Source organism: Sinocyclocheilus rhinocerous, unplaced genomic scaffold (genome assembly GCF_001515625.1).
Source record: "Sinocyclocheilus rhinocerous isolate Xijiao unplaced genomic scaffold, SAMN03320098_v1.1 scaffold442, whole genome shotgun sequence".
NCBI classification, from domain to species: domain Eukaryota; kingdom Metazoa; phylum Chordata; class Actinopteri; order Cypriniformes; family Cyprinidae; genus Sinocyclocheilus; species Sinocyclocheilus rhinocerous.
The window spans coordinates 212,894-231,137 of NW_015641030.1; the positions used below are offsets into that span (position 1 = coordinate 212,894).

The 18,244-nt window shown below is 40.0% G+C and overlaps 1 protein-coding gene across 8 annotated transcripts in view; it reads right to left on the reverse strand.

The window, feature by feature from the left end:
- LOC107754193 (disks large-associated protein 1-like) overlaps positions 1-18,244 on the reverse strand; it is a 137,416-nt gene that overhangs the window by 54,573 nt on the left and 64,599 nt on the right. For 5 of the 8 annotated variants that reach the window (XR_001641552.1, XM_016570555.1, XM_016570558.1 and 2 more), the window contains one exon: positions 2,946-4,079. Coding sequence is in view for 7 of the 8 variants with exons in the window: in XM_016570555.1 (XP_016426041.1) it covers positions 2,946-4,028 (1,083 nt within the window). In the remaining variant the exon portion in view is untranslated. The remainder of the gene's footprint in view (positions 1-2,945; positions 4,080-18,244) is intronic. The other 3 variants (XM_016570556.1, XM_016570554.1, XM_016570557.1) reach the window with 2 other exon arrangements.

Here is an 18,244-nt window from a genome sequence, read left to right on the forward strand (position 1 = left end):
AGTGTAAATAGACACTCCGAAAAAAAAATCCATAAACGCTTATAATACGTGTATCTGGCAACTCGATTGAGGCTGAGCCCGCGTCCTCAATCACAACTCGCTCAAGGGACGAGGCCATGTAACCTTTTCACGATGATAATATATATATTTTTTAATCCAAATAGCTTGCTGAAATACTTATGCGGCCGCCTCATCTACGTCAGCCATGCTGATCATGACCTGTCCCGGTGACCCTGATCGCGCCTGACCTGCCTTCCGTTTCCATTATACTCCTTCCGTTTCCATTATACTCCTTCCGTTTCCACTATACTCCTTCCGTTTCCACTATACTCTCTCTCACACATACATACATTCTTCTCTTACATACACATATTTTCTTCAGACATACATACATTCTATATGTATGTGAAAGGAGAATGTATGTGTGCGAGAGTAGAAATGTATGCATGTGAAAGGAGAATGCAAGTATGTGAAAGCAAGAATATATGTATGTGAAAGGAGAATGTAGGGTGTGTGAGAGTGCCAGAATGAATTATGGCTTGTACGGCCCCTCATAAAAGTAAACAACGTATCCGCGTACATCTTTGATTTAAACATTTAAAGCAGCATTTACACTGAAGTTTTCTATTGAAGTTTAATCTTTAATCTGTTTTATTAATATTTCTTTCTTTCTAACAACAACAACAACAACGATAAATGTTCTTTCTTTCTGTAAAAATATATTAATAACAACAACAACAGTATGTTATTATTATTATAAAAGAAAGAAATTAAGAAGGTTAGAAAGATTCAACCTAAACAAAAAATTAAAATTGAATTTCTGCTCTAAATGTGTAAATCAAAATGGTGCAAAGTTTACATTTAATAACAACAACATTAATAACAGTAATAAATTAAATAAACGAGCAAATATTTCATTTGTTTGTTTATGATTACTTTCTTTCCTAATCATCACAAAGCCTCTTTTTATACCGCGTACAAGTAGTATAGACTATTTTTATGGTGTCATTTTGTAGCAGACATGGTCACTTCAAATTAGTTGACCTTGACCATATTTAACTCCTCTTCTGTTCTTTTCTCTCAATTCTCCATTCTACATGCACCTCACTCTTTTCCTCTGTTCTCCTCCCTCCCTTTCTGCTTTCTCCATCACTTTCCTTTTTTCTAAGACTCAATAATTGTGTCACATAGGGAACATAAGAGACAGAGAGAGATAGCAAAAGGACAAACAAAATAAATTTTTTCCCTCTTAATCTTCACACAAACAGTCGCTGATCTCCAGGGCTGCAGGCTGAAATTTTTCTCAGTTATCCTTCTCTTATTTGTTTATGATGTCTCCATCACACAGCATTAGTCCACAACAAAGAAATCAAAACACAAGCCATGGTCTCCGAGTTAATTTTAAACTGTCACATTCAGTGCCGCTAAAACACAGCAGGTCAGTCCTGAGCATATGTTAATACATTCAACAACACTGGCATTGTACACTCTTAAAAATAAAGGTGCTTCACGATGCCACAGAAGAACCTTTTTGTCTAAATGGTTCCATAAAGAACCTTTAACATCTAAAGAACCTTTCTGTTTCACAAAAGGTTCTTTGTGGCGAAAGAAGGTTCTTCAGATTATAAAAAGGTAAGAAAGAGATGGTTCTTTAAAGAACCTTTGACTCAATGGTTCTTTGTGGAACCAAAAATGGTTCTTCTATGGCATCGCTTGAAGAACCTTTTGAAGCACCTTTATTAAGGGACCATCCATACAGGATGTGTTGTTAATATGCTAAAAAAAAACAGCTAGACAGAGGCCCAGTGGAATAAAAAAAAAGAGCATGATGCATTTTACTCATTAAATATGTCAGTAACACTTTAGTTTAGGGACCACTTCTCACTATTAATTAGTCGCTTATTAGCATGCATATTACAAGCATATTGGCTGTTTATTATTACTTACAAAACCTTATTCTGCATGAACATATTTTAGATCCATTAATCCATCCCCATACATAAGCTTAAAGGGATAGTTCACCCAAAAATGACAATTCTGTCATTAATTACTCACCCTCATGTCGTTCCAAACCTGTAAGGTCTTCGTTCATCTTCAGAACACTGTCTATGGAGGGTCAGAAAGCTTTCGGATTGCATCAAAAATATGTTAATTTTTGTTCCGAAGATGAACGAAGGTCTTACAGGTTTGGAACAACATGAGGGTGAGTAATTAATGACCGAATTTACATTTTTGGGTGAACCATCCCTTTAACTACCTTACTAACTATTAATAAGCAAAAAAATTAGGAGTTTATTGAGGCATTATTAATTGAGGCATCATGATGAGGCATCAATCCATCATGATTTCATAGAAAAACTATAAAAAATGTATCAAGACCTGTTACAACGGTCACAGATGTCCATTTAGCACTTTTCATATGAAACAATTACAAACCAGCGAGACACGTCACAACGGTCAAAGACATCCTTATTGCATACAAAAACAATTTTTAAATGGTGAGTTTCGCAAATGAGTTGCAGGTTTGTAACCTGCAGTCTAACTTATTTTCATAGAAACATTTAAAACCCAGCAAGATGTTTTAAAATGGTCAAAGACATTCTAGTATGTTATCAAAGAAAAAAAATTTACAAAGCGGACAGATGCAAAAATGCATCCTGGGTGAACGGCCCCTATAACATGCTCAGACAAAGACATGCACATGCATACAATATGTTTACTCTTCAAAAACATGCAAACAGAGCAGGAATATCATGCGCTGAAAGATGGAAAACGTGGAGAGAGATGAAGCACAAGATGAAAAGATGTCACACCTTCCACACCAAGAAACCAAATGACTCCTCAGCAGAAACGAATGAGGTGTGGAAGCTGACCTGATGACACAGATGAAATGACAAAGGTGATGATGGTCGTGCTTATAAAGAGAGGAGAAGTCTCTCTCCTACCTGTAAAAACTGGCAGGTTCGTCCCTGCTGGCAGGTCTGTGCTTTGACTAGAGCTTTATCGATATTGACAGTGGCCTTCTGGTACACCTCTCGGGCCCTGCTCACCGTTAGTGTGCTTGACCAGGAGCTCTTCTTGACGAGCGGCCCAGCCTGGTCTACTGACATCGGGCCTCTGAAGGTCAGAGCGCCTCCTGTGGGGTTGGAGCAAGTGGAGCAACTTCCAACGTCATTGTTGCTTCGTGAGGTCTTCAGGGACGAGTGTCCCCCTCCTAGTGTGTTGTAGCTCTGTCCCAAGAAGTAGTGGGACTGGGATTTGTCCGGATGCCGGCCCATGGTCATGACTCCTGAGGGTTGATGCTGGTGGTAAAGGCAGATCTCCCTGTCTAGAGTGTCGTCGGAGCTCCAGTAACCCGACCCGGGTGTTCGTGCACGAGGTTTGGGCTCGGAGCGACTGCGTTCCTTGTTTTTCCCCCGCTTGTTGCTGGACGACTTGTGCAGGGTGCCTATAGTTGTGGTGGAAACATTCGGATGGGATATAGCCGTAGCCATTGCATTGGCTGGGATGGCGGGGTCGTTTCCGTTGAGGCTGCGTTGACTGGGACCTTCCAGGGAATGGGACTTGGTGAATAGTTTTTGGACGGAGTGTACGAGGTGGCGTATACGCCCAGGACTGTCACTGCGCTGGTGCTCCAGCGCCGCAGTCCGTTTGTATTGCAACGTGTGATACCCATCCTTTCTCACTGGTTGCTGCTGGTCAAACTTCTCCAGCAGGGATGATGGGATGGCAGCCGAGCTGCATGGGCCGCACCCACCCCCAGTTCCTCCGGCTATGCCCCCCGGTCCCACATAGGGCACTATGGCGCATTCGTCCTTAAGCTCGTGATGCGAGCCGTAATGTCGACGTGGAAATGTGCTGCTGGCCAGATCAGACTGGCATCCATAGAAGCTGTGGTCGGTCGGGTGGGCCTGGTTAAGGACATAAGGCCGTCGGTCGTGGCGGAGGGTCAAAGACTCGTAGGATGGGTCGCAGTGTGTGAGTGTGTGGTGGTGGCTGCGGCTGGAGGACAAGCCTTTCATCGTCATCCTGATACACTCACCCTCTCACAGCCTCATCCACACACAACACTGAGTCTACTGCAGAAAGACAGATAGACAAAGAGACAAGAGGGCCAGAAAGCAATATAGAGGACGAACAAATTAGGTGAAACAACGAAAAAAAGAGGAACACAAGGAGAGAGAAACAAATAAAGAGAGGGAGAGAAAGAAACAATATGCATTAAACATGGTCACATTTAGTTCATATTTTAAACCTCATAGTGTCCACTATAATGGACTGTCCTTAAAAAACATTTAAACATTCACTAATATGGGTCTGACTTATACTAAAGAGGTACTAAACTTTTAAAATTGACTAGTTAGTTGGTTGCCTAAACGAATAGTGGATTAATCTGTCTCAACTGGACATCTTGTATAAGTAGACTGGTGTTGGAGTCACCTGACCCCAAGCATTTACATAAGATGTGTCTTGTTTTCAAAAACAGCTAGACAGAGCGCACTGGACTGGAACAGAACACTGGATTCTCATGACACAATTTTAAAAATTTGACTATTTTTAACTTGACATGCTGTCTTAATGCAACACTTGCACAAGAATGCACAAGAAACAACATGAGATTTGACAGAATGGCCAAACATGTCTGTCTGAATGTGTATGGCTTTAGCAGCAGTGCTTTTAAGGGGATATATTTAAAGACCAAGCAGAGCAAACTGTTGGCATGCTAATTACAGGATAGACATTAAAAAATACATTTTGAAAAAAATCGGAATAATTGATGACTAGTCACTCATAATTCTGCACTACTTTTCAAAAGTTTGGGGTCAGTAAAGTTTTTTTAATTATTATTATTAAAAATAATTCATATTTGTCGGCGCCGATAGCCTTGTGGGCAGCGAGCAGACATATGGCGCAGTTGCTCTTCAGGTGTCCCGAGATCAAATTCCCACACCAATCTCTCTCCCACTCACTTACTGTCATATGTCTACTGCCCTGTTAAGCAAAAAAACGCCAAAAATAATCATATTTTGATTCAGCAAGGATTCATTAAATTGATCAAAAGTGACATTAAAGAAAAAATCATCATATTAGAATGATTTCTGAAGAATCATGTAACTCCGAAGACTGTAGTAATAGCTGCTAAAAAAAATTTGCTTTGACATAACAGGAATAAAATACATTTTAAAATATATTAAAATAGAAAACTTATTTTTAATTGTAATAATATTTCACAATATTAATGATTTTACTGTATATATGAATAAATAAAGACTGCCTTTGTGAGCATAAGAGGCTTCTTTAAAAAAAAGCTTTTAAACATACTTGACTGCCCTCATATGAAAACAAAACTTTAAATTCCAAAATCAATGCTCATTCAGAATGATTGACTTTCAGTCACTCTGTCGATGCAAATTGCCATGAGCGTGAACGCCCCTTTAAAACAGAACAGTAAACGCAATAGTGATTAGCACACCAACATTAGCATGTGAAAAACCTCTCCAGATATGCCTCGCCAAATCTGAAGAAAGACAGAGATGAAAGGAGCGAAAGATGAAGCCAAAGACAGATTAAGACTGAAAGAAAGGAATTGACGCATTTTGCTGTTTATTCAGCTATATCCTGTTTACTGTGTCAAAATGAGAAATCAGCCGTTCATGCTTGAAGTCATTTGTAAGACTGTGAATTCATTAAGAGCATTTACCAAAAGATCAATGACTGTACTGAGATCAATGCCATCCAGTGAGATGGATGCTTATACAGTGCATGAGCATTCAGCATACGCTACTTTAACTACCAAACAGCAAAAAAAGGGACCAGTAAGATTTTATTTGTATGATTATTTTTTTTTAAGTAATTAATACTTTTAATGAGCAAAAATACATAAAAAATACATTGATTAAAAGTCAAAGAAAATACAATTATGTATATGTGAAAAACCTCTCCAGGCATGCCTCGCCAAATCTGAAGAAAGACAGAGATGAAAGGAGCGAAAGATGAAGCCAAAAACAGATTAAGACTGAAAGAAAGGAATTGACGCATTTTGCTGTTTATTCAGCTATATCCTGTTTACTGTGTCAAAATGAGAAATCAGCCGTTCATGCTTGAAGTCATTTGTAAGACTGTGAATTCATTAAGAGCATTTACTAAAAGATCAATGACTGTACTGAGATCAATGCCATCCAGTGAGATGGACGCTTATACAGTGCATGAGCATTCAGCATACGCTACTTTAACTACCAAACAGCAAAAAAAGGGACCAGTAAGATTTTATTTGTATGATTATTTTTTTTAAAGTAATTAATACTTTTAATGAGCAAAATTACATAAAAAATACATTGATTAAAAGTCAAAGAAAATACAATTATGTATATATGTATGAATGTACTTGTATAACACTGTTACAAAATATTTCTATTTCCATTTATTTTATTCCTCAGAAAATTGTGCAAACATTACTAGTAATGTAGGGAATACCAAGTACACGCATTCTGAAATGATATGCATTATAAGAAAAGACATTCACCCACATATTAAAGCTAAACACACATACAAAGATTATTAAACCCGTTATCTTCTAATGAATCTCATATACCACTTCCTTATGCTTTGTGGTGACTCCTGCCTGACATTTCATTTCATTTCCTGATTATTTCTTGAGACTGATAAATAATCCATAGCGTCAGTGATTCTGATGAAATCTTCATAGCTGATATCATGGCATGCGTTATCTTAATGCATGAGCTGCTATGTGAACGAGTTGCTCAAATGTTGTATTCTTGGCTGAAAAATAGCTTGATGTGTGTGTCGTTCCCCAGAGGAGATATATTTCTTTGCTTTCTTTTTCTTAGTGAGGCAGATATAACTCTGAAAATAAAAGTAAAATGAAAATGTGTCTCAGTTGCATTCGTCTGTACTTCTTAGTTGAGGTAGGACACAAACACACACAAAGCGAAAGAAAAGATATTTAAGATTAAGATATTAATATAACTTACAGACTCTATCAAGCTCCAAAAAGAACAAAAATATCATTAAATTGATCCTGAAAGTAGTGTATAACAGCTTATAATGCACTATATTTCAAGTCTTCTTAAGTCAAATGCTAGTCAAAGAAACAGACTGAATTTAAAACGAAATTCACTGGAAAACTTCAACTAGAGAACAAATCATTGACATCAAACCTGATGCAACATGTCTTGAGGGGCCAGATTTGAATGTATGCAGTGACAAATGAGATTTATTGAATAAAGACCACCAAATGTTTAAAAACAGCATCTCTGTGTATGTGTGTGTAAAAGCATGTGTGCTTGATACCTCCACATAATGACTTATATCTGAATTGTTGTGTAAGGCTGAGTTCATTCATTGCCCCCTGAAGCCTTTCAGATGTATCCTAGTGGAACTTGCTCTAAATTAGACTGAGTGGAAATCCATAAATAAAGTTGCTCATCTTGTACTTTCTTCTGCAGCCCAACTCTCACTAGAGCATCACAATTCTTCTTCACTCTCTATTAATTACATTCATTGTCCATGCTCCAATTGATTGGTGGTGTGGCAAAGTCATACTTAGGGTTAGGAAAAAAACATGAGCATCAAGTATTAAAGTACTCACCCTACAGTACTCTCGACATGAATGATGATTCAAATCATGTGGGTTTTTTTAAAAGAGGTATCCAATTACCTTTCTAAGCCATTAGAATTATAATTTTCACCTGCCGCATGATAAAAATAACATCAATGCTCTTGTAACCACTAGAACACCCTAGCAATGACATAGCCAACACATTAATAACTAAGAACATCTTGCTTCAGTTAAACATTTCCTTCTTGAAATGACTTTATTTTCACGCCTCTCTCAGTTTCGTTCTTTAGCTGACCCTTCGTTCCTCCATCTCATTTTTCTCTCTCTCTTTTGCTTTGATTGAAGTGTGCTTTGAAACACAATCAAATCGTGCTGACAGATGACACGACAGCCGAGAGTTTCTCTCTCTGGGCTAAACGAATTACGCTGTCTGTCATTAATGATAGCAGCACCACGTAACTCTTTGATTACACACTGTGACGAGTGGGGCGGGGCCGAGAGCCGTGGGAGCAGAGCAAGGCCGGTGGAGTTTATTGGTAATGAGCGACACTTGCGCCACTCACCGTCTCGAGTCCCACGGAGGAGCTCCGGAAGGATAAATGGAGGAGTGACGACAGTGGAAGACGAGAGAGGACCAGGCCTGGACTTTATTTGTGTTTTGTGTGCGGCAGTCGTCTGTGAGGGGCTGCCGCTTTACATTTGTGTTTGTTTATTTTGTTATTAAATGGTTTAAATGTTCGGCGGTTCCCGCCTCCTTCCTCCCGTATCTACGAACTGTGTTACATTGGTGCTGAAACCCAGGAGGAAGGAGGGACACGCTGTCAGAAGAGCCCTTGCTGCTGAGGGGGATCGCGGTGCTGAGGAGGTCGGGTAGCATTAAGGAGCGGAGATAAATGGAGGAGTGACGACAGTGGAAGACGAGAGAGGACCAGGCCTGGACTTTATTTGTGTTTTGTGTGCGGCAGTCGTCTGTGAGGGGCTGCCGCTTTACATTTGTGTTTGTTTATTTTGTTATTAAATGGTTTAAATGTTCGGCGGTTCCCGCCTCCTTCCTCCCGTATCTACGAACTGTGTTACATTGGTGCTGAAACCCAGGAGGAAGGAGGGACACGCTGTCAGAAGAGCCCTTGCTGCTGAGGGGGATCGCGGTGCTGAGGAGGTCAGGTAGCATTAAGGAGCGGAGACCGCCAGTGGCTGCCCGAGGCAGTGGTGCTGGAGCGACTGTGCAACAGGTGGGACGGGAGGCTCTCTGCCGTACTCTGGGGTCGAGGAGGGGTGGCTGCCGTCCGAGAGGGAGCGGAGGAGTCAGCGCCGTTCGCCAGGAGGCCGGAGCCTGCTGCCGTCCGCCATGTTTGAGGAGGAGCAGGGAACAGGGACTTGCTGCCGGCTGCCCTCAAACCGGAGGAGCCATCACCGTCCGCCAGGAGGCGGAGGAACGTCGAGCCATCCACCAGAGAATGTCCAGTACCATCGCATGGCACTGCGATAGAGAGCCTCTCAGCTGGTTGAGGACCGAGCGGCAGTGTGTCCGGGAACCGGACCAAGGATTTTTTTTCCCCCTCTCTCGTCTCTGTCTCTCCTCATCCGTCTCCTTTTCTCTCGCCTCGTCTGTCCTTACCCCCAGGTACGCTGCGGCCGCCCTGACAGGCCCACCCCCCCCGAGAGGAGGGGGGGTAGAGCGCAGTCTCGAGGGTACCCCCCCGGCCTTCGAGGGGCGATGGGGGTATGTGACGAGTGGGGCGGGGCCAAGAGCCGTGGGAGCGGAGCAAGGCCGGTGGGGTTTAATGATAATGAGCGACACCTGCGCCACTCCCCGGTCTCGAGACCCACAGAGGAGCTCCGGAAGGATAAAAGGAGGAGCGACAACAGTGGAAGACAAGAGAGGACTTTATTTGTGTTTTGTGTGCGGCAGTTGTCTGTGAGGGGCTGCCGCTTTACTTTTGTGTTTGTTTATTTTGTTATTCAATGGTTTAAATGTTCACCGGTTCCCACCTCCTTCTTCCCGTATCTACGAACTGTGTTACACACACACTCTGACACACACTCTATGAACAATTTCTTCCTGAAGATCTGTTTGATAAAAGAAAACAAACACGAGAAGACGAGACAGAGAGAGAGAGAGAGTGAAAAAGACAGAGAGAGGGGTTGTGTACAAAGAAGTGCTCAGTAATCACTATGTCAGATTTTAGCACAGCTAAATGATTTCAAGGTAAACACGAGCAGCCCTTTCAGTAAAAAATAACAGCAACTAAACCTGAGCAACAAAGACAGACAAAAGCAAGCTATTTAGGATAGTAACACACCTCCTCTCGCATTTATTAACTGTTTATTAAATATTTATTCCTCCACTCACTTTGTTCATTAAATATTTATGTTAATTTCATAAAACCTTCGAATACTTACAGTATACAAGTGTAATATTCTCAGGTACTAAAAGTCTAGTGCTCTCAGCACATTTTGTCATGATCATCTGCAAACAAGTGACCAATTTGGAAAAAGGTAAACAGTATGTAAACAGTACAATGGCTTTTAAAGGGGTAATGAACTGAGAAATCAAAATTGATATATAAGAGGTCATTGTGCTATAAAAAACATTCTGTAAGTTTCAGAACTCAAAACTTTCTTGTTAGTCTAAAAACAGCTAATATTGAACCCAATCTGCCAAAACGACAGGTTGTGGAACGTACCACTCTATGATGTAATAGTGTGGCTAAACACCTCTGAAACACTCTGCAGAAGATCAACGCCTGCCTCCACATCACTGCCTGTTTAGCCCCACCCACTGATTAATGAAGTGCCAGACCACATCAGGAAGAACTTGGTCCTTTGTTCACTTAATTTTACCACAGATTAGTTTACAAACAAGGCATTTGACGCAGGATTTTCGGAAAGAATGAAACGAATGAATGAAAAAATGAATGAATGAATGATTTTATATAGCGCTTTATTGTGTACTGCTGTACACCCAAAGTGCTTTACAATCATATGTGACCCTGAAGCACAAAACCAGTCATAAGGGTCAATTTTTCAAAATTGAGATTCCGTATCTACGAACTGTGTTACATTGGTGCTGAAACCCAGGAGGAAGGAGGGACACGCTGTCAGAAGAGCCCTTGCTGCTGAGGGGGATCGCGGTGCTGAGGAGGTCAGGTAGCATTAAGGAGCGGAGACCGCCAGTGGCTGCCCGAGGCAGTGGTGCTGGAGCGACTGTGCAACAGGTGGGACGGGAGGCTCTCTGCCGTACTCTGGGGTCGAGGAGGGGTGGCTGCCGTCCGAGAGGGAGCGGAGGAGTCAGCGCCGTTCGCCAGGAGGCCGGAGCCTGCTGCCGTCCGCCATGTTTGAGGAGGAGCAGGGAACAGGGACTTGCTGCCGGCTGCCCTCAAACCGGAGGAGCCATCACCGTCCGCCAGGAGGCGGAGGAACGTCGAGCCATCCACCAGAGAATGTCCAGTACCATCGCATGGCACTGCGATAGAGAGCCTCTCAGCTGGTTGAGGACCGAGCGGCAGTGTGTCCGGGAACCGGACCAAGGATTTTTTTTCCCCCTCTCTCGTCTCTGTCTCTCCTCATCCGTCTCCTTTTCTCTCGCCTCGTCTGTCCTTACCCCGAGGTACGCTGCGGCCGCCCTGACAGGCCCACCCCCCCCGAGAGGAGGGGGGGTATAGCGCAGTCTCGAGGGTACCCCCCCGGCCTTCGAGGGGCGATGGGGGTATGTGACGAGTGGGGCGGGGCCAAGAGCCGTGGGAGCGGAGCAAGGCCGGTGGGGTTTAATGATAATGAGCGACACCTGCGCCACTCCCCGGTCTCGAGACCCACAGAGGAGCTCCGGAAGGATAAAAGGAGGAGCGACAACAGTGGAAGACAAGAGAGGACTTTATTTGTGTTTTGTGTGCGGCAGTTGTCTGTGAGGGGCTGCCGCTTTACTTTTGTGTTTGTTTATTTTGTTATTCAATGGTTTAAATGTTCACCGGTTCCCACCTCCTTCTTCCCGTATCTACGAACTGTGTTACACACACACTCTGACACACACTCTATGAACAATTTCTTCCTGAAGATCTGTTTGATAAAAGAAAACAAACACGAGAAGACGAGACAGAGAGAGAGAGAGAGTGAAAAAGACAGAGAGAGGGGTTGTGTACAAAGAAGTGCTTAGTAATCACTATGTCAGATTTTAGCACAGCTAAATGATTTCAAGGTAAACACGAGCAGCCCTTTCAGTAAAAAATAACAGCAACTAAACCTGAGCAACAAAGACAGACAAAAGCAAGCTATTTAGGATAGTAACACACCTCCTCTCGCATTTATTAACTGTTTATTAAATATTTATTCCTCCACTCACTTTGTTCATTAAATGTTTATGTTAATTTCATAAAACCTTCGAATACTTACAGTATACAAGTGTAATGTTCTCAGGTACTAAAAGTCTAGTGCTCTCAGCACATTTTGTCATGATCATCTGCAAACAAGTGACCAATTTGGAAAAAGGTAAACAGTATGTAAACAGTACAATGGCTTTTAAAGGGGTAATGAACTGAGAAATCAAAATTGATATATAAGAGGTCATTGTGCTATAAAAAACATTCTGTAAGTTTCAGAACTCAAAACTTTCTTGTTAGTCTAAAAACAGCTAATATTGAACCCAATCTGCCAAAACGACAGGTTGTGGAACGTACCACTCTATGATGTAATAGTGTGGCTAAACACCTCTGAAACACTCTGCAGAAGATCAACGCCTGCCTCCACATCACTGCCTGTTTAGCCCCACCCACTGATTAATGAAGTGCCAGACCACATCAGGAAGAACTTGGTCCTTTGTTCACTTAATTTTACCACAGATTAGTTTACAAACAAGGCATTTGACGCAGGATTTTCGGAAAGAATGAAACGAATGAATGAAAAAATGAATGAATGAATGATTTTATATAGCGCTTTATTGTGTACTGCTGTACACCCAAAGTGCTTTACAATCATATGTGACAGGGTTACAGCCCTACTCTTTACGAGAAGTGCCACGGGATTTTTTTTAATGACCACAGCGAGTCAGGACATCGGTTTAACGTCTCATCCGAAAGACGGTGCTTTTTTGACAGTATAGTGTCCCTGTCACTACACTGGGGCATTAGGACCCACACAGACCACAGGGTGAGCACCCCCTGCTGGCCTCACTAACACCTCTTCCAACAGCAACCTAGTTTTCCCAGGAGGTCTCCCATCCAGGTACTGACCAGGCTCAACCCTGCTTAGCTTCAGTGGGCAACCAGTCGTGGGCTGCAGGGTGATATGGCTGTGGCAAGATGATGCTGTGCCGACTATATTGGATCCAGGCCCGGACTGACCATCGGGAGAATTCCCGGTGGCCTGGCGGCTGATTTGGCCTGCTGCCCTATTTTTTATTTTTATTTTTTTAGTTATTATTATTATTATGCCTTCTCAGTGTACCAAAGTGATCATTTACAATTTTTTCATTCGATAATAAATAGATAATAAATCATAAATCGGTTAGTCTTGACTGTCAGCGCTGCACTATACGAATCAGCTCACGTCACGTGTGTTCCGTGCTTCCGTCAAACGATGCGCGGGACTCGATGAAGGAGAGGAAGCGGCCAGAAGAAGCAGTGAAATGTAGCAACATCACTGACCTGTTCATGGCTTCAAGTGCAGGTCAGTTTTATCTGTAAATACGCTAGATAGTTTTGTCTTTATTAACATAGTTGAGTATTAAACTGTTAGTAGTCTATCTGTTAGGCTATCAGGGGCACCCTATTATTATCATCGTTCAGAATGCTGTGCTAAAGGACATCAATATCGATTGTAAAGTTACATTAAAAAATTTAGCAGACAGATATTTACATGGATTTATTTTACAGGGAGGGAGGGAGCTAGAGCAGACAGCAACACAAAAATAATATGAGTCACAGCCTAATAATTCAATAGTGTGTTCAGTATTAGAATTTTTCAACAAATATATTGTACTAATTTTGACATTTAGGCACTTTAGAAATTGTGTTTTAATACACTACCAGTCAAAAGGTTTTGATCAGTAAGATTTTTAATGTTTTTAAAGAATTCTCTTCTGCTCACCAAGCCTGCATTTATTTGATCCAAAATACAACAAAAACAGCAATATTGTGAAATATTTCTATTATTTAAAATGACTTAAATTAGGTTTTTTTTTTTTTTTTAATAGATCAAATGTGACAGTTAAAAATAATTAATATATCATGAAATAGCCTATCATATGAACATTACATTAGTTGTTAGTACAATCATTAAATTGAGCTGTACAAATCAATTGATGCAGGTTTCATTATGGTAATACACATTTATACATTATTGTAATAAACTAGAGAGAAAAGCCTCACCCTCTAAAAAGACGTTTACTGTAGGAAAAACAAATACTGATAACAATGACATAGAATTTTTGTGTTTTTATTTATTTTTTGCTCCCAACAACAGGCATCTTGAAATTGATCATACCTGAATATACTCAGTCCTCAGTTGCTTCACTTTCATAATCTAAATGTGTAATATTGATCATAAGTTTCCATAAAAACTATGCATTAAGAATAATGCAACAGCATTTTGAGCAGTTGTATCAGTTGATAGTTAGATCATTGTAATGAAATGTATAGACACTCAACTCAGATGTAATGTGTGAGCTGCCGTTTAAAATAGTAATACTTTGATGTTAATTTTGTCATGTTGAACTGGTGATTTTAGTTCAATGAACAAATGATCTTAGGTTTATGTGTATTGTATCCACCAAGCATTTGAAAATAAAGTGTTAAGCGTTTTGAAAAATGTGCATTTTGATCATTGGTTGTGAATTTTTTGTCTAGAGTTTTGAAAAATTACATGAAGGTTCTGATATTAGTGCAAAATGATTGTAAAAAGAAAAGAAAGAAACTGTAAACTGATTTCTGAAGAATCACGTGACACTGAAGACTGGAGTAACGGCTGCAGAACATTCAGCTTTGCATCACAGGAATAAATACATTTTAACATATATTAAAATAGAAAATGGTTATTTTAAAATGTAATAATATTCCAGAATTTGCTATATTTTTGATCCAAATAAAAGCATAAGAGACTTCTTTCAAAACCACAATCTTCTAAATGGTAGTGTATGTTTTATTTAAAAAGCTATTTTCCCTTTTTTTTCCACATATCTGATTACTACATTTGCTGTTTCTTAATGCATATGTCAAAATAATGAATATTGATGTTAATCTAAAAATGACATTGTGTCCAGACAAACAGTCTGTATGCTCAAAGAGATTTGTCAACATCCTGGTGACCTGGTGAAACTTGGATGTTCTGATCCGATCAAAGGTGACACTTGAACTAAAAGGTTTGTGAACCAGTGAACTAAATAATTTTACTCAACTCTAAATGACAGATAATTATGGGACAGTCCAGGGTGAACTCAAAATGCATAGTCCTTTCCCAGCCTTAACCAGAAATAAATAACCTATTACAAAACACCACCAACAAACCTGAAAATTGCCTGCACAAAACTAAGCGTGGAGGTGTAAACCACATTAAGCCTGAGCAAGAAAGTGGGCTGCTCGCTAATTGGTGCTGTGACTAAATAAAAGGACCCTTCCATTTCGAATCCTGTGACCTCCCATCTGTTTGTACCATAACAACCTATTGTTCCGACCAGCGAGCAATTTTCTCTCCGTCTTTTTTTTCCCCTTTCAATAAAGCCCAATAAAGACAACTATAAATAATCTCACAGGGGAAATTGAACGTGGTCGTTTTTTCTCATCTCCATGGCAACAAGTATTTTCCCCCATCGCCTCACCCAACAGAGAGTGTATTGCTCGTGAACTCATGAGGAGTTGGTGAGAAAGTGATTCTTGGTGTGAAAATGCAAGTTGCCATTTCAGTAACAGGGTTAAGAGTGAATAGCAGGAGTCGTGTGTGGAAAAGGAGGAAAGATTAGAAAAGATGGCTTTGATTCGGACCACTATGAATTATAAATGAGGACGTTCGGTCGTAGTTTTGGATGTGTGTGTGTTTGCGTGTCGGGTGTGTGTGTTAAAAATGTCTTGTGGGTGATATGTACAGTTGGCTGAGAGTGCAATAACAGGCTGCTGATGGGGCTGACGGAAACCATCAGGATCAAACTGACTAGTGAAGCAGAGATACAGCCGAGGGGACCGACACAACACAAACTTCACCCAACAGAATATACACAGCAGGTTAAACACTGCATACGACATGCTAAACCTGCTACAGACTACACATTTCACACCACGAACTACACATTATGTTGAAAAACACACTGTGACAGTGCAGTGTTTGTTATAAACAACCCAGTTTTCCGTTAATGAACATAATGCACGGCATAGCCTTTCAGCAGCCAATCAGAATGCACCTCAATAAAGACCTAACCAAGAAAAACAAGATGAAAAAGAAATGTGGAAAATCAAATGAAAAATTTACTTCTGGTATTAAAAGGTTTGGGAGAGTTCAAAGGAAAGTCCATCATACATTTCTTATAAATAAAGCATAAGTGACCAGATTTCCAGTTCAGTGGTCAATATATTGCTGACATTTCCAGTGTTATTAATTATAAATGAATAAAGGTTTTGTGTGTTTTGATCCTGGTATCCCTATAGTGAAATATAAATATACTAAAACATATTTGAAATACATTTATTTCATGATAAGTATACTACAAATTTATGTACTAAATAAAATGCCCTGCAATTGTACTTTTAGTATACTAAACTTGTATACTTAAAAGTCTGCTAAATTGGAACAACTAATTTTGTACTTAATGCACTTTAATTGTGCAGAAGTAGTGCTGAAGTTCAACTCAAAATGAACAGAAGTATATTTGATTGTGCTAAAGTGGAACTAGTGCAAGTATACTTTAGGTACACTTTAAATATCTTGCTTTTAAAAACTGATAGATCATACAATCCTCGTCAATAGTGATATTAAACACATTTTAGGCTTCATATTAAGAATTGTGCACAAGTAGTTCTCCAAATAAAGTTGAAAACATTTTATATCAGTAAGTCTCAAGTGATATGTGAATAAATATGTTAACAGATTTGAACTATACGTAGTATGAAATAAATGTATTTCATATTTTTTTTACTAGGGATATCATGCTCTGTCAAACTACATAATTATATTTCATCATCATTGGACATTTATGAACAGTAAACACATGTGTTACGTGTTACGTAAATGTGTTACGTTTTACATGTTAAAAACAATGCATATTACTATTTAAAAGTCAGTAAGATGGGGTCAGTATGATTTTTAAAAAAGATATTAATACTTTTATTCAGTGAAGTATACATTTATAATCAGGGTGCGAACTACGGGGGAGCAAGGGGGAGCTCGGCTCCCCTTAATAAGACATGGGCTCCCCTGAAAATAATGTTATAAAGGATATTTATTTCAGATAAATACTGTTTTATTTTACTTTCTATTCATCAACAAATTAAAAAAAAATGTATCACAGTTTCCAAAAACATTAAGCAGCACAACTGTTTTAAACATTAATGACCTATTTTCCCCATCTTTGACCAAATTTTAAGAACATTAACAGATCATTTAAAATTATTTTGTTAATTTTAACGTTAAAAAACAGCAAGTTTTCTCTGTATTGGTACACAGGATTATGCACAATCTCACTCTCTCTAAATGTGCACGCTGTGTGTGTGAGTGTGTGTGTGTGTGTGTGTGTGTGTGTGGGTGTGTGTGTGTGTGTTCTTGCTCACACTCTCAGCCAAATGACACTCTGATGCCTAAGTAACTAAAGCATGATTTTTTTCATACAAAATAAAACTTCATACAAACCTCGGCTCATGGCACCCTCTTTAAACTAAACCCTCTTTAATAAGCTAAAGAGAAACCAAAACGGTTAAGTATTAATAACTAAGAGAGCTTTTTACAATATAGTCTATATATCATGTTCTGTCCTTTCGCAGCTGATAGACAGCTAACAGCCTCAATGATCTTCAGACAGGGAAATAAACTGTCTTCTGCTCAGTGCTCATCTTCATATATTTTTCATTTAGATCATTGTAGAAGACACATAACATCGTCCTCACAGGGGAACATCTAACATGTGCTAGCCTGAATTAATGTGAAATTGCATAACCAGTTGAGCTCCTAATTCTCAGGAAAACTAAAACACCAATTATAAAAATGGAAACAGAAAAACAAGGAACACTAGGAAATGGAAACAAAATGGGTAAAGAAACAAAGCAATATAAAACCACAATCCACTCATTGCAAATCCAATTGTGTGGATTTAGCATTAGTTGAAGCTTAGCATTTTCAGGTCAAAAGGTGAATAATCTGATGAGACGGACACAAGTCTTGCTCTCTCTCTGTCTTTCTTCTAATACCACACCATCTCTTGAGTCTCTCAGCATTAGCACTGATGTGTATAGGGTTGTCAACCGTTCCGTATAATACGGAATCGTCCCTTATTTAAGGCATCAAAGAAACGTTCCGTATGAAAGCTATACGGAACGCAGTTTGTCCCGTATTTAAGGCATATCAGAATCAGAATCAGAAGACTACCCTCTGTAGTCTTCTGAGGTCATATTTGGTAGCTGAACTGAACCAGACAGTTATAGAAGTGCAGAGGATGGATTCAATGATGGCGGAGTAGAACTGTTTCAGCAGCTC